Source organism: Conger conger, chromosome 5 (assembly GCF_963514075.1).
Source record: "Conger conger chromosome 5, fConCon1.1, whole genome shotgun sequence".
NCBI lineage: Eukaryota > Metazoa > Chordata > Actinopteri > Anguilliformes > Congridae > Conger > Conger conger.
The window spans coordinates 28,132,393-28,149,465 of record NC_083764.1 but is presented as its reverse complement, the minus strand read 5'-3'; the positions used below and the strand labels follow the sequence as shown (position 1 = coordinate 28,149,465).

Below are 17,073 nucleotides of genomic sequence, written 5' to 3'. Positions count from 1 at the left end.
CCTCCCTGACTAAATGGTAAATGGTAAATGGTTGGCATTTATATAGCGCCTTTATCCAAAGCGCTGTACAATTGATGCTTCTCATTCACCCATTCATACACACACTCACACACCAACGGCGATTGGCTGCCATGCAGGGTGCCGACCAGCTCGTCAGGAGCATTTGGGGGTTAGGTGTCTTGCTCAGGGACACAGCCCAGGCAGAGGATCGAACCGGCAACCCTCCGAATGCCAGACGACTGCTCTTACGGCCTGAGCCATGTCGCCCCCCCTAAGGGACTAAGGCCCTTCTCCCCCGATTGCTCAGTTTAGACGGGCGGCCAGCTCTAGGAAGAGTCCTGGTGGTTCCGAACTTCTTCCATTTACGGATGATGGAGGCCACTGTGCTCATTGGGACCTTCAAAGCAGCAGAAAATTTTCTGTACCCTTCCCCATATTTGTGCCTCGAGACAATCCTGTCTTGGAGGTCTACAGACAATTCCTTTGACTTCATGCTTGGTTTGTGCTCCGACATGCACTGTCAACTGTGGGACCTTATATAGACAGGGGTGTGCCTTTCCAAATCTTGTCCAATCAACTGAATTTACCACAGGTGGACTCCAATTAAGCTGTAGAAACATCTCAAGGTTGATCAGTGGAAACAGGATGCACCTGAGCTCAATTTTGAGCTTCATGGCAAAGGCTATGAATACTTATGTACATGTGATTTCTTAGTTTTTTATTTTGAATAAATTTGCAACAATCTCAAAAAAACTTTTTTCACGTTGTCATTATGGGGTATTGTGTGTAGAATTTGGAGGAAAAAAATTAATTTAATCAATTTTGGAATAAGGCTGTAACATAACAAAATGTGGAAAAAGTGAAGCTCTGTGAATACTTTCCGGATGCACTGTATAACTACATATAAGTGCCATTATAATCTATGGCATATACAAGGCTAATCATGGTGGTGAGGTAGGGAGGGAAAGGTGCAGCCTGAAGAGATGAGTCTTCAGTACGCGAGCACCAAAGTTTTAAGTTTGATGCAAGCCATAACAGGCAGGCAGTGGAGATTGCTGAGCAGGAGGGTGACGTGAATGTCTTGGAATATTGAATACCAGATGGGTTGCGGCGTTCTGGATTAATTGTAGGGGTCTGATGGCGGATACTGGAAGGCCAGCCAGCAGAGAATTGCAATAGTCCAGGCAGGACAGGAGCTGAGTGGAGTAGGTGGTGAGGAAGGGTCGGATTCTCCAGATATTGTACAGGAAGAACCTGCATGCCTTGTGTTTTGTGTCTAATACATTAGATCTGTTGGAGTTGCAGATATGCTTTTATTTAAGACCATTTTTTGCACTGTGAAGGAAATCCTCCATATCTGCTAAAGCCTCTTGCCATCTAGGGTAATGTTAATTCATTGATCTTTTCACTTTGTCCAAGAAACAAATTAATGCTCCCAAGACAAATGGAGTTGGTCATGTGTGAAGTTTTTTTTCGTGGTAGTATTTGTATTTTGTACCACCAACATCAGGCGTCAAGTAAGATAATTGGGACAACATGCTTACCCATTTTCTCGTTTTTCATTTTTGTATTAACCCTATGTAATTTATTACGCCTCCAAGGTTAAGATTGTTGTACGTGGTATTGCTTTGTCTTTCCTTTGTAATTATAAATGTTGGAGGTGAGTACTGGTGTGTGTCTGTGGGCGGCACTCCAACCAGGTAAATGGCCACCAGTCACAACTGTGTGAAAGCCTCATTTACTGACCCAGACACCAGTAAATTCCTCATATATAATACAGGAATCTGCAGAGGGAAAGTAAGGGTGAGAATAATTATTGTGCATTTAGCAGGCGGCTGTATTAGAACTTTAACTTGCCAGCCCCACTAGGCATATCCTCTTCTGTGTTGTATGCAGTGTATAATGTCAATAACTGCTGTGCAGAATACAGAAATGAGAATTTATTTAGCTTAAACTACTCAGAAATGAAATGAAGAAGTTCACCAAGAATGGCCTTGGGACCAAAAAAATACTCAGTCAAACCAAATTTATCCACAGCGTCAGCTTGTATCTGTACAGGCCATGCAGTCGTCTCGTCACAACCTAGGAGTCCACAAAGGGGCTGGAAACTATAAATAAGATATCCGGAATAATACTAAGAGTGATGGCTGATACATTGATGAGGTCTGGCTGCATGCTACCAATGGATCACATTAGCAATCATTTGTCAGTGCTAGATGCTTTTTTAATGATTCAGTGGGAGAAAGTGATTTTGAAACTGACAGACACAATTGGATTGAAACCCAAGTCATTATGAGAATGATATCTTGCCAAGTTCATTTCAAGGACTTGACAGAATAATAAGTAAGGGATTTGTTGGCAAACTGCAACAATTCTGTATATTAAGTTCCTGTCTCCAGTGGAAGAGACTGGTGTGAGCTGCTCAAAACTGTCATCTTCTCCACATTTATTTATGGCTCAATTCCTGGTCATTCCAGGGCAACAGCCTGCCTGTGGGAAGTGTTTTGGAAAACAAATATTTCTGCGGTGTATGGCACTCTTTCAGTACGTTTAGCCCTCGAGATGAACTGAATTCTGATATTAATCCAATAAATTAAATGAATGATGAAGGTTTCTGGAAATAATAACACCCTGCTAACTGAAAGGTTTGGTTTTTTAAATGTATAAAGATTGTTCTGGGACGCTTGCTGAAATGATCCGAGCAGGTACCGTTGGGAGGGAAAGCTGTCGTCTACCAGTAGACTAATGCTCAGATATTCATGCCTGCAGACCTAGGTCAAATATTGTTTTGGATTCAAATACCTTTCTAAGCTTTACTGAGCTTGTCAAGTATATTGGAATCTAAGAAATACTCTCAAAAAGTGCAAACCCCACCTTCTGGTCTTGTTGGTTGGCTCAATTGCACCAGGCAATAGAATTTGAATACAAAACAATTCCGTATTTGACCAAGGTCCGAATGCTTGCATTCTGGTACTTACCCCCCGTCATTATTATAAAGTACACTTTCGACACCTGCATATTCTTTTGTAACAGCAGAACAGAACTTGTGTGTGTTAACTTTTCACGGCATAGGCCATGCCTGACACCGTCTCCTTTGTGATTCTAATAAAAGAGAAAATGACTCAGCCTGAATTGAAATAGGGTACAAGTGGGCTGTTCCTACATCATTCTAGAACAGAAATAATTGCACTGCGCTTCTTTAATTACACAGATCATGTGGGTTGAGCCAGGTCCTGCCTACACATTTACATAGAAGAATTGGGAGGTAATTAAAGGCAATCAAAAGTGGAACAAACGAAACATTCCATTAAATTCGAAGCTATTTTAGACCAAACTGATATACGAGCTGTCATTCTCCCAGGAATTGCACCACATCAGAGATGTTTGGAACTGGGGAAGTATAGTGGGGACCTGTATGGCAAGGGTGCCGATCCGTTTCAGAATTGTGTGCCAACATCTGCTTTTAATTATTTAATTAGTTCAATCATGTCTTGAACTGACATTTGTACTGTATAAGAGACAGTTACAGTCACAGACTACAAGTGTTTTCTAAAGATTTGACTGTACTCAAGTACAGGAGTGAACCAGTTTATAGAGCCGTTGGACAACTAAAACTAAGATAATTGGGTGGAACAAAAAGAGTTGTGCCTCTGCCTCTGCCTACACTAAAGGCAAATATTTTTTTAAGTTTTTCAGCTTTTCATATCATCCTGAAGCTTTCGAATTGTGTTCCACACTGATCCAAGTAAAACAACTGCAATTTTCATAGAAGTGTGCATATTTTAGGGACTAACTTATTTTTCCAAGTGGTAAAGTGATTTCCTGCGTGACATGATGTATGCTTTTGCTGAATTATCCAATAGTGTTGCTAAATTTTAACACAGACAGCTGACTGCAGGAGATGGAGGGGGATGGGGAGTTTGCCTCTGGGGGCAGGTTTAGGGAATTTTAGAAAGAAAACTTACGTCACTGCTCTTTGCGAACGTTTTGTGGGCATTTTAGATTGAAACCAGGAACAGAATGCTGAGGCATGTAGGCCTTGAAATTGAATGGGACCGCCACATGGGGTTAGGGGGAGGAACAGAGAGAAGGTTTGTTGCGGTTCACCTTGCTCTGGGAAGCCAGCCGAGGCCTGCAAAAGGGCAGGGCACTCTCCACATGCTAACCAGCAGCCCAAGGCAAAGTCACAGCAAGGTCACTGTGGTCACGCTGGCACCCAGCCAGTGTTCATATAGTACATCTCCATTCTGCCGGTGGGGTGGGGTAGGGTGAGGTGGTGGGATTTGTGCGCATGTAGCACCACCCTTTATTGAAGATAATTTATCTTTCCAACCCACAGAATAATATTTTACACTGTTCTGGGAATCTGGGTTTGGGTGGTATCAACTTCATTTGAATTAATTCTGCCGAAATATACAGTGATATGGACATTTGATTGTAGTGTAAACCTTTGGGTGACATCCATACTGTAAATGTCCATATCACTGCATATTTCGGCAGAATTCATTCAAATGAAGTTGATAGACAGCCACCTGTTTACGTTCATGACAAAGCTAGAGAAATATGTGCTTGCATACAGTATGTGTGCGAGCATGTGTTTGAACGCATGTGTGTGTGAGAACTTGCATAATGCCGTGTTACCTGTGATAAAAGTTTGTTCTTGTCATCCTCCAAAATCCTGACCTTTGTTTCCAGCTGACGGATATAATTTGATGATGAACCTGAGGAAGACAAGGAAAAAAAGGAGGTCAGTCCATTCCATCAATTGAAAAATCCAAATTTCACAAGCCACTCACAGTATACTCTAATAACATATTCCACAAACCGGCTAGCATAGGCCTTACAACTAATCAACAGTGTGGTACGTTGGTGGGGAGGGAAATATAGTGTTAATACACAGGATTATGGATTCCAGATGACATTACATTATAGGCATTTGGCAGACACTCTTATCCAGAGCGACGTACAACAAAATGCATAACCATAACCTGGGACAAGTTTGCTGAAAAAGGGAATTACAGTTTCAAGTGCTCGGAATGACCACAAAGATAAGGACCTGGGCCTTGTGGATTAATCGGAGGACAAAGGATTACTTCCATAAAATTATTTTAGGAAACACAACACTAAGAATAATAAAATATACACTTATGTAAAAACATCAATAAAGAGCTTACATAGCCAAAGACAGCATAAAACCATCCTAGCAAACATGACCTTAGTAATAATAAAACACACAATTGAACTAAAAATAACAGCTAACATAGTCCATTAGAGGTTACAGGAAGGTAGGGACGGATGCAGCTGAAGAGGTGCATCTTCATTCTGCATTTGAAGGTGGTCAGGGTCTCTGCTGTCCAGCCGGAACAGACAGCAGTCGTGAGCGGGAAGCGCAAGTGCAGAGAGGAGGAGGCACCAGGCGTCCTGCGGAGGCCGGACAGAATGGTCTGTCAGACGTGTAGGGTCTGATGATCTTTTGGAGGTGTCTTTCCTAGACACGACAGAGTCCAAATCTTCAATTTGTCGAAAAACATCTTCACGAGGGAAAAGACGACACCACGGCAGCAAGTTCTTCAGGAAAATCAGACTTTATTAGCAGCAGCGCATAAAGCCGGATCAGTTCTCCAGAACTGAACCCATTTTATACACAGTTACTCCTCCTACAACCCCTCCTCAAACCTCATTGTGGCAAATCACCCACACTGTTCTTATCTTAACTCCTCCCAAAGCTCCTCCCACAACGTCATTGTGGCAAATCGCCAAAGGTCCTTATGCTCTGCCAGCTCTGTACAAAGTTCAGGGCGTTCTGCCAACTACGAACAAAGTTCAGGATTCCCCCCGTCCTCACTTCACCCCGCACCTGCTCTTGGCAGAGTGGAAAACTACCAGACCTCATAAAGTTCTGGATGTCCCCCCTCTAACACACACGTCATTCATACACGTCACTCTGTATCTTTCCATATATGGGTCACTTTTCTGTCACGATCTTATGAGCAGTAAATCATTGAAAATATACAGACATACTAAACATTTGATTAATATTCACTTCTAATATACTTTTCTAATATACAGACATACTAAACATTTGATTTGATTACTCTCTTCTAAGGGAGTAAATGTACATTTCATTCTTTGGTTTTATTGTGGCTACACCGGGATTAGAACCACCGACCTTGCAGGTCCCAGTCATTTTACCTTAACCACTACGCTACAGGCCACCCTGTCATGGATGAATTGGAGAGGTCTGTTGGTAGTTGCCTGTAGGCCAACCAAAAGAGAGTTGCAGTAGTCCATATGGGACAGTACCATCGCTTGGACCAGGAGTTGAAGGCTCAGGTTGGAGGGTGCAGCTTGGACAAAGGGTTTCACTACTGTATCACTTGATCACTTTGATCAGGCAGGGACTAAGGCTGTATCTCTGCTCCTCTCTGTTATTGCTTTGCTAAAAGTTTAACCAGGAACTCTTGTTTAAATAACATTTTCTTTAAGTCTATGTTACATTACATTTTATGTGGCAGATGTTTTTATCCAGAATGACATACAATACATGCATATTGAAGGTCACAGCAAGAAATACAAACACAGGCCAGATAAAGTACAACTCTCATAAAGTATCAGGTACCAATAGCCATCAAGTCTAGTTCACACAGTAAAGCTAGAAGTGAGATGTGATTTCAAAACATAAGATAAAGATAAGAAACTACAACATGTAGATATGAGTGAAATTGCAAGAAGGCATGAAATTGCAAGAAGATCAAGATAAAAGATACAAGTGTTACATGAAAGTGCTGTTCTTATATGTAGATTTTATATGCCATGTGGGTGAGAGGTTATATACATCATGTTTTGCCTGAGATCGAAACCTAGAGTGCCACAGAATGGAGCGAACACGTCAGTTTCATACATGAAAGCTGCCTCCAATGTTTAATTATTCATTACTATGTTCCATCTTTGTATATTGCACCCAAAACCAGGGGAAAAAAATCAGAGTAGAGCTCAAAGGAATATCAAAAGCAAGATAAGATGTAAATAACTGTCCCGAGTTTAGGCTTAGGCTGCCTCAGTCTCTGTTAGCAATCCCAGCATGCCTTTCTCTAACGTTATCTCAGGGTAATAGAAACCCCACTCGAAGCTCCCTTGCTACAATCAGAAATCCTTTGAACTGAGGCTTGTGAGGAATGTGAATTAGCCCTACGTTCTCACTCCCCCCACCCGAGGAAGACACTGTCAGATTCACAGGCACAGCTTCAAATGGTCAGGCGGTATTTCGAGGGACACTTTTAACATCAGCTTTCGGGGGAGAAAAAACCTTTGGATGAAAAGGTATAATAGTTTAAGTATTTCAAAGTGCCTATTCACGCTCGTAAGGTCTGGAAAAAAGAAATGCAGAATAAAAGAGGAGTATGATTTCAGCCACCAGAGAGGTTGCGAGAAGGGCCAAACTAATACCTGCGACCTCCAGAAGGGCCTCTGAGAAGAGGCACTTCAGAGGTTGATGGTATTAAGAAGGAAAAAGGGAGGTAGGAGGTAGATGAAGAGGGGATGAAGATGCAGAGAATAAAAGAAAATGGGAGGGAACAAGGGAATGAATGAAGAACAGGGGGAGCAGAGGGAGGGACAGACCGACTGTCAATGACATGATGGAGAAAAAGTACCCACAGAGGAATGAGTCAGAGTGTGGAATATGCTCCAGTAGCTAATGTTTTTCCACCAAATAAGCAATGAGTAATCTTGACTCTCACCCCTGCCTCTCAAATGAACCGACCCTCGGGAAGTCAAAGCAACTCAATCCACCGCTGCAACAAGTGGTCACTATTCCACAGCCAAAAACTACAATTCCCATGAACACTTCCACTACAGCAGATGAACATGGCTGTTAATTTATGATGAATGACCACTACAAAAGAGCACTACTGTCAGTAAGAAAAATGTCAGGAGCAAAGGCCCAGTGTTGTGAAGCTGGCCACCCGTAATCCTCTTTTCCTCTCCTGTGACCCTCTAATCCAACTACATCTGGCCACCTGACCCACAGGGAGGTGCCAATCCGATTAGGACACGGTCGCTCAGTGCGAACCCAGAACGACCGAGACCTAAACTCCACACCTTAAATCACAACCACAACCAAAGCACGCTGCTGTAAATCTGACCCATGACTTGACATAGCTAGGATCTCATCCTGGTCCATGACCTGTCTACAGCCAGGTCCACCATCAGGTTTACATTCCTTCTATACCTGGTCCACAGCTGGAAAATGAGCCTGACCGATAACCATATTCACAAACCAGGCTGCAACCATGACCAAAAAACAGAACCATATTGATAACTAAAACTTCTTAAAAGTGATACCATGAGGTAGAGATATGTAACATGTAATATAATATATTGTGAAATGAACATGAAATCAGACAGACAGTTTTATGTTAATCCAGTAAGTGCCTTTTCTAATCAGACTGACATACCATCCAACATATTTGCCTTAAAATTAATCTACTACAAACAGGCACATGCATGTAGACATGCATGCACACATAAATAACAAGCATGTGCACCTGCTAAATACATGGGCAGACGCATGCATACATGCAGTCTGGTCTCAAAAACTCTCCACTATCCAATATCCAGTGGAATGGATATTCAACCCAGTAATAAGGACAAACGACTGATCAGTTTAACACCTTAAACACTTTATCCCAGAAAGTAGACCAGACACCAAGCATCTGACCAACCGGTCCGACTACTGCCCGTATACACAGATACAGTGAAGTGCGTAAGTTTTTGGACTGTGATACAATTTCAGTTCTCTGTACCAGCACATTGAATTTTAAATTAAATAATGAATATGAATAATGAAAAAGTGATCTCATATTCATTATTTTATTCCAAATTCAATGTGCTGGAGTACAGAGCCAAAATAACAGCACTGTATCGACACCTGTCTCAGCAGCAAAGCAGACCTTGACCAACTTTATACTTTATACCCTTTAGATGCCATAATTTATAAAATATCCTCTGGGGAACTGCAGGCATAATTTCACCTGTTACCGGCTTTGGAAAAAGTATTACAAACATGGCTTTGAACACGGTCTGCAATAAAGAGCATACAGTCCTTCACCCTCACCGGTTTAACGTGTTTGACTGATTAGCACATCAGGCCGGGTGTAAAGCGAGTACATTTCTGTGTATTATGGTGTTCTCTCATCACCCAGGCAGTGTGACGTAAGAAGGGAAAGGGGGGGCGGGGACGCGGGAGAAGCGTGACAGAGTCTGACCCTCACAGTCTGTCGCTTCCAATTGCATCACCGTCGCCGCAGTGACCCACTTCTCTTGCCACTGCCTCTGTCCCAGCTGTAGCCAAGGGGGGGAGGGGGACAGGGGGGTCATGTGGGTAAGATGTGTTAAGCCAGTGGCAACAGCAATGCCTGGCCAAAGAGAATGTATGGGTTTACGGAGGTTCCCTGTGCCCCTGCATGAGAAACCCATTGGCTATCCATTTGGAGTCAGTCACCCTTGTTCAAAAGATTTGCAAAAACAGACACATACTATTATTATATTAAGTCTGTCATGAATTTTGAGGCCCAATACATCACTAAAGCATGAATAGGGTCATGTTTTATTTTACATACAATCCCTGATCACCCCCTACTCCCCAGCTAGACCACTCCGGTCTGCCAGCTCTGGTCGCCTTACGGTTCCCTCTCTACGTGCACCTGGCGGTCGAGCTGCACGTTCACGCCTGTTTTCCGTTCTGGTTCCTCAGTGGTGGAATGACTTGCCTACCACTGTCAGAACAGCAGAATCCCTCCCCCTATTTCGACGCAGACTCAAAACCCACCTTTTCAAACTCTACCTTAGTCCTCCCTCCTGATTTCCCCTGCCCCTCCTTTCTGATATCCCTATCCTTGTCTAACCCCCCCCCCCCCCCCCAAAAAAAAAAAAAAAAATTCACTTCTGATGAAAACTATGTTCAGAACAGCATTTCCTGTGTATTTTGCTAGTTTCTGGATGTGATGCTCTGACTTATGGTAGAACCTATGCACTTGTAAGTCGCTTTGGATTAAAAGCGTCTGCCAAATGACTAAAATGTAAATGTAAATGTAAATTTTGAGAATGACAAACCTCTTACTCATATACACTCTCACACCCCATCTCCCCTTCTGACAATTAAGTTGTGAGGGGGAAGAGCCATAGAAGTTGCACTGCCGCTATGTTTAAAATACTTCTCTTCAACCATATAGTCCTACTTCATACAATGAAATGTAATACTTGGACCACACCCTCAAAAAGGAACCAAAAAAAAATAAAAATAAATAAAAAGACTAATGAAATCCAGATCAAGCAGACATGTGAAAAAGCAATGACTGAATATAAAAGCTATTCCACTTCCATCCCAGACGGCAGATTGTCTGCCACAGCAGAATTACAAGCGGACGAGGAAACCCACACAGGCCATTAAGTACCGTTTTCTTGTTTGGGGGAACCAGATGGGGTGGGATTTCCAGTGTGTGCAAAAGGTCATTATTAAACATTATTGCCATGAACACAATGCTGTGCCATATGTCAGCAGAATGATGATGTTTCTTCTTGGCTTGTACGTGTGACAAGAAGTGAAGCTTGGTGCAAAGCAAGGCCGTACTGTTGCAATGCTTACATCCCTAGCCAATGAAAAACAGTAGAGAACCAGATGGGCTAATAAGACGGCTAAGTGAATCTCTCCCGGGAGGGAACTGTTGTCCTGTTAAAGGGAATGCTTTTCCCTTGAGTGACAGCTGACTCAGAACAGCCCACACAAAGCAAGTAGTCTTAACAGCTACGAAACATGCATGTGTGCATGCTTACATGTGTGCACATGTCCACAATAGACACATATTTATATAATGTCAGTATGTACACATATTCCTGTTTGTGATTGCATTTGTGTGTGCATGTGTATGTGTGTGTGTATTTCCACAGATGCATTAAGAAAACAATTACTTTCACTTGAAAATGTACTTAATTATTTTTGATTGTCTTTCTTGGCCAAAATGGGTTGATCCAACATTTACCATCATTATTGATTTAGGGCATAGTGAATCAGCAGTAGGGTTACATTGAAAAAGATCACTGGGGTAGACTGATGTTACTGACCTTATAGTAACAAAATGCATAGTCTCTGGACTGTAAACCTTTGTATGCGGAACCCCAAATTCCTCAAAATGTTCCCAAAACTGAAAATGAGAATCGCATGATTTGGCTGTGTTGTTCATTTTCAACAACGATAATACACAGACTGACATTAAAGGTACAATAGGTAATTTTGGGCTTCGAACAGTCAAGAGAGGAACTGCAGTAACGAACACGCTCAAACCATAACACAGTTCATCCCACCCCTTCTCTGTGAATGCACTGACATTGAAACGCCATTGGCTGTGGCAATTAGAACCAATTTCCAACCAATGAGCTTGAATTATTGTACAGCAATACTACGTTTTGGTACAGAGTGCCGGCCCGTCAACTGCATATTTTGAAACTCGAATTTAAGGACTATAAACACAGGCAGAGGGTGAGTCAACATGTGAGTGAGCCTTTTTCAATGATAGGAACGGATTTACAATGGTCTTGTAACAATGTTTTAACACAAAAATCTTACCTCTTGTACCTTTAAGGCTCAGAGAGACAATGCTAGCTTTAGCTAGCTCAAGGGAAAAGGTCACGCAATGCCATTGATGAAACTGGTCATATAACGATTTTCACTTCCTGGTAACACTCAAACCCACTAAAACGGGGCAGCCAATGAAAGCTAGTGGCTTGCAGGGAGCTTTGTTAAGGCAGGTCAGGAAGTGTGATTTAAACACATTCTTACACAACTGCAAAAGGCAGAAACCATTCCATTGCTTGACCATTAACCCCGTTACTCGTGAATGTCCCTGAGTCAACCTTAGACCTCCTGGGATTCGAAAAATCTTCTTGTGACAAGAGTCCGTTGCCGTTTGACAAACTGCTGACCCGTGGCATGCATTGTAGTGTGTATTTCCCCTGTGAGGTGTAGTGCATTCAGACCCTGCACTGTTGCAGTTTCTACAGGGTCCTTTCACTCTAACAGAAGGTTAGTGCAACTAATGTTCAAACCCACCATTCAACATTAAAGCCACTGTTCAAACATTACATCACTTTCATGGGAACTTTTGCTTCTCTCAATCACGGTGTTGCCAGCCCATCCCTCCCCCCTGCCCCCTTTCTTTACTTGTTCCTTCTTTCTCTCTCTGTTTTTCTCTCTTTTTCTTTCTCTTGTGTGTTCCTACCCTCTTGATTATTCCCTGGCTAATTGAGATTTGGATCAATCCACACAAGGGTAAAAATGAGAAACCAAGCCCATATGTAAAAGTAGACTAGCTGGTGTAGTATACTTTTTTCAGAATTCAAAATAAAACAAACAAAGAATAAATCAAGCTGTGGCGATTACTCACAGAGGTTGGCTGGAACACTGCCAACCTCCTTCCTTATCAAAGGACATGACGATCGAACAAAAATGTGGTCTAAAGATCCACAACCGCGCTATGCACCACAAGCAATTCTGTATTCATACTGTGGTTGTTGTCATAAATACTCCACTGCCATAGATGGTGCTCTGGGTACGACCACTGTATTGTACAGCTGGCCAATTTATTACTGAAGTCAAGAGTGAAAATGGCTACCACTGTGTCCTGACGTTGCTGTGTAGTGACTTTTATGTATCACAATAAATTTTAAAGCGCACATGACAGGCTGAGAATATCATGTGACTCCACTTGGTTGAGGTAATGGCATGAACGGGAGGATTCTCTTCCTGACTAAATCAAACTTCCCAGCAATTTGGCTTAAAGTTATAATCATACTCAGTATCACATAGCATTTTCTTGGTTATACAATCCAGTGGGTATCTGATCCTAAATCTGGAGCCCAATCTGCCCGGACACTACCGTGTCAAGAGATTTGGGTTAGGGACACAGTGACTTATAACCAGAGAGATGCGGACTTGAATCCTTGAAATAAGACCCAGCTGCTGTACCCTTAAGCAAGGTGCTTAACCTGAATTCCATCCAAAAATATGCTGCGGCATAAGTGGACGTCATGTAGAACATACGTTATGTGAGTCTTCCCGGCTGAAGGCCTCCGTTGGAAAGATAAATAATGCAGTAATGAAAAGTACAACTCATCATTTCACCTTTCCTGACTCCATCATTCCAACTGCTAATGTGAGGGCAAGCCGTTGGAAAGGGGGGTTGGGGTTGTTTTGCATCTCATAGAACCAACCTTCTCTTTGTCAGGCTGATATAGTGTGTGCAGAACACTGATATTCAGTAATAGCACAGCCCTAATCTGTCTTAACCCTTTCCTGGAAAACCACAACATGACGACTGCAAGCACAGACGAACCCTGCAGGCTGCCTGTGTCCATGTTCCGGATTGTTCCATAGAAGGTGAGAGGAACGAAAATTATGGTTCTCCGCCATTTGTGTGGCGGCAGACATTTTTTAAATCTCATTATTTTTGTTATTAAAGTTTTTATTTAGTCAATTATACACAAACAGACAGTATTATTACTTTTAGTTACACAACATTTAAAGGCCTATGTGAAATATATACACGAAAAGCAACCAAAATAAACATTTATCAACAGCAGTACATCCAGATCAACACAGTGTCCCAGTTGCGCTGTGAGCGAAAAATCGATCCCATGACCTCTCAAATTTCCCACCTTCATTATTGACTCTAGCCAACATATGTTCATATGATACTATTTCTAACATAGCTTCCATCCATTTTTTAATGCCTGGAGAGGATGTACTTTTCCATAATCCGAGGATCATTCGGGCAGCCGTGACCACCCCTACATTTATCATTACCAGGTCATCCCTTGAAATATTGGACAATTCTGTTTGGTCTCCCAGTTGGCATATTCTTGGTGACACAGGTATCGTCGTACCCAGCCACTCCCCTATGCATTTGAGCACTTTCTTCCAAAATGGGTAAACAAGTTCACACTCCCAAATAGCATGAAATAATGTTCCTGTTTCTCTCTGACATTTCCAACATAAATTATTGGTCAGCAGGCCCATCCTGTGGAGCCTAGAAGGAGTAAAATAAAACCTATGTATTACCTTGTACTGAGTAAATTTCCCCCTAGCCTCCTTTATATATCTCCCGGTATCTGATAATATTTTTGACCACTCCTCATCACTCAGATCACACCTTAAGTCATTCTGCCAAATGATCCTCAGATTTTTACACATATCTTTTTGTAACCTGTTAAAGGTTTTGTAGAACGCAGCGGCCCTGTGTGCTATACAGGGTAGTTCCAAAAATTCCATCACTGGATTATTGCCCAGAATTATTTGGTCCTTATTGATACAGTCTCTAATTTGTAAGTATTTCCAGAAATTATCTTTGCTTTCCAAATCATATTTTTGCACAAGTTCAGAAAATGATATAAACACTCCATCCACATACAGGTCACTCATCCTGTATATCCCTTTTATAAGCCATTGATTCCAATAAACAGTCTTTTTACCAATACGTATGGCAGGATTGTGCCATATAGAGGCATATGATTGTCTTAAATGTGACACACCACACATCTTGTGCACTTCTCTCCAGACTGCTTTAGAATGCGATAGTACTGGATTTGAAGAGTAATCATATCCATTAGTCTTTGAACCATGTGAAAGAACATCCAAAGGTTTGAAAGGATTTACTAGTTCCTGTTCAATTTTGATCCAGCTCAGCTCTGGATCTGTCCAGTGCTTTATCAATCTAGACATTTCAAATATATATATATATAGTTGTATAGCCTCACATTAGGTAATGCCATACCTCCCATGTCCCTTGGTGAGCACATTTTCTTTATGTTGATCCTTGGTCTCTTCTTGTCCCATAGAAAGTCTTTGATAATTGTATCATATCGCTTAAACAACTGTGGTGATATACTAACAGGCAACATCATGGAAACATAATTGAATTGCGGGGTAACCACCATTTTAATCACATTAATTTTCCCCCATAGAGTAAGCTTTAATTTCCCCCATTTATCCAGGTTCATTTTAATCTTCTGGATGAGTGGTTCCATATTTGAAGGCATTATTTCTTCCAAATTTGAGTTTAATTGAATACCCAAGTACTTCATACCTGAAGGTATCCATTTGAAATTATATGATGTAATATCACTAGAGTGACATGTATTCGAAATAGGCATACCTTCCGACTTGTGCCAATTTATCTTATAACCTGACAATCTAGAATATGAGTCAATACATTCAAGTAACACCGGTAAAGAGCAGGCAGGATCTGTTAACACTGCTAAAATATCGTCAGCATACATAAATAGCTTATGCTCCCTACCCCCTGCATGCACACCCTTAATTCTTACATCAGCTCTGATTGCTGAAGCCAGTGGTTCCAGAGCTATCGTAAAGAGCAATGGAGAGAGAGCGCAACCTTGCCTAGTCCCCCTAGAAAGAAAAAAAATTCGAAATCAGCCCATTTGTGAGAACAGCTGCTCTTGGGTTGGAATAGAGTATTTTCACCCAGTTACAAAAACCAGGCCCAAACCCGAATTTTGAAAGAGCAGCCATAAGGAATCCCCATTCCACCGGTCAAACGCCTTCTCGGCATCGATTGAGAAGGCTGCCACCGGTACCGGACTAGAGCGATTCACATATGTAAGATGCATAAGCCTTCTCATGTTATCCACTGAGGACCTGTTCTTAATAAAACCTACTTGATCCCCATTTATGATGTCTGGTAGCACTCTCTCTAACCGTGACGCCAGCGTCTTTGTCAAGATCTTACAATCTACCCCAATAAGACTTACGGGTCTATAATTAGATGGATCTGAAGTATCTCTGTCCTTTTTAGGGATAAGAGAAATTAAAGCATCATTAAATGTGCCAGGCAAGGAGCCTGTCTCAAACGCTTCCAAATACACCTCATGTAAAATGGGAGCCAGGATATCAACATATTTCTTATAATATTCAACCGGGAAGCCATCCAACCCTGGTGACTTCCCCGTTTTCATGGATAAAATAGTAGCTCTAATCTCTTCTTCTGTTATAGAAGCATCCAGCTTCCCCTTTTGCTCATTAGAAATAGTGGGCAGTTGAAGACCTGAAAAAAATGCCTCCACTTCCTCTGGGCTAGGCATACAGGCAGATGTGTAAAGATCCTCATGAAACTTTTCAAAAACCCCATTAATTTATTTTGTTGAAGTTAATACCCCATTACCCCTCTTAATCATTGGAATGTTGTTAGAGTTATCCTGTTGTTTCAACTGTCTAGCTAATAATCTGCCATTTTTTTCACCCCCTTCATAAAACTTGGTTTTAAGTCTAAATAATGCATACTCAGCTTTTTTGTTATATATGTCATGCAACTGATACTTCAAATTACAAATTGTTTGGTATAAATTATCCGAATAGTGTCCTGCTAAATCCTTCTCTAAATCACGTATCTCTTTTTCTAATGTTTGTTCTTTTTTTGCATTTTCTTTTTTCACTTTTGAAGAGTGGGCAATAATTTTCCCTCTTATATATGCTTATAGATATATATAGATGCTTCCCAAACAGAGGATATTTTTTCTGTGGAGCCAATATTAATTTCAAAAAAGGATTTTAAATCCTTTGACAATGTGTCACTAAATGCCTCATTTTGCAGCAGCATAGTATTGAGCCTCCAACGGCCTCTTTTTACCTGTATTATCTGTATTCAAGTTAATATGTAGCTCCACTGCGCCATGATCACTGAGAGCGATGGCACCTATCTCACAATCCACAACTGAACCTACTAAAGTGGTAGATATCAGGAAAAAATCTATCCTTGAATGTGACTTGTGGCAGTGAGAATAAAAGGTGTATTCTCTCTCACGTGGATTCACTAATCTCCATATATCCACTAAACTCAAGTCCTCTGCCAACAGTTGAATTGCAGCCCTATCCCTGGGTGAAGATTTACCATTGGGCTTGCTCTTATCAATCATCCCATCCATTACTTGGTTGAAATCACCTGCCAGTATAACTTGACCCTCCATATTTCCTACTATTCTTTTTTATGAAAAAAATCAGGATCT

General features: G+C 41.6%; 1 protein-coding gene across 1 annotated transcript in view; it reads right to left on the bottom strand.

Moving 5' to 3' along the window:
* The window catches only part of LOC133129436 (coiled-coil domain-containing protein 85C-A-like), a 65,555-nt gene that overhangs the window by 16,577 nt on the left and 31,905 nt on the right, over positions 1–17,073 (bottom strand). Inside the window, exon 2 of the mRNA XM_061243534.1 lies at positions 4,642–4,721. Coding sequence (XP_061099518.1) covers positions 4,642–4,721 — 80 coding nt within the window. The remainder of the gene's footprint in view (positions 1–4,641; positions 4,722–17,073) is intronic.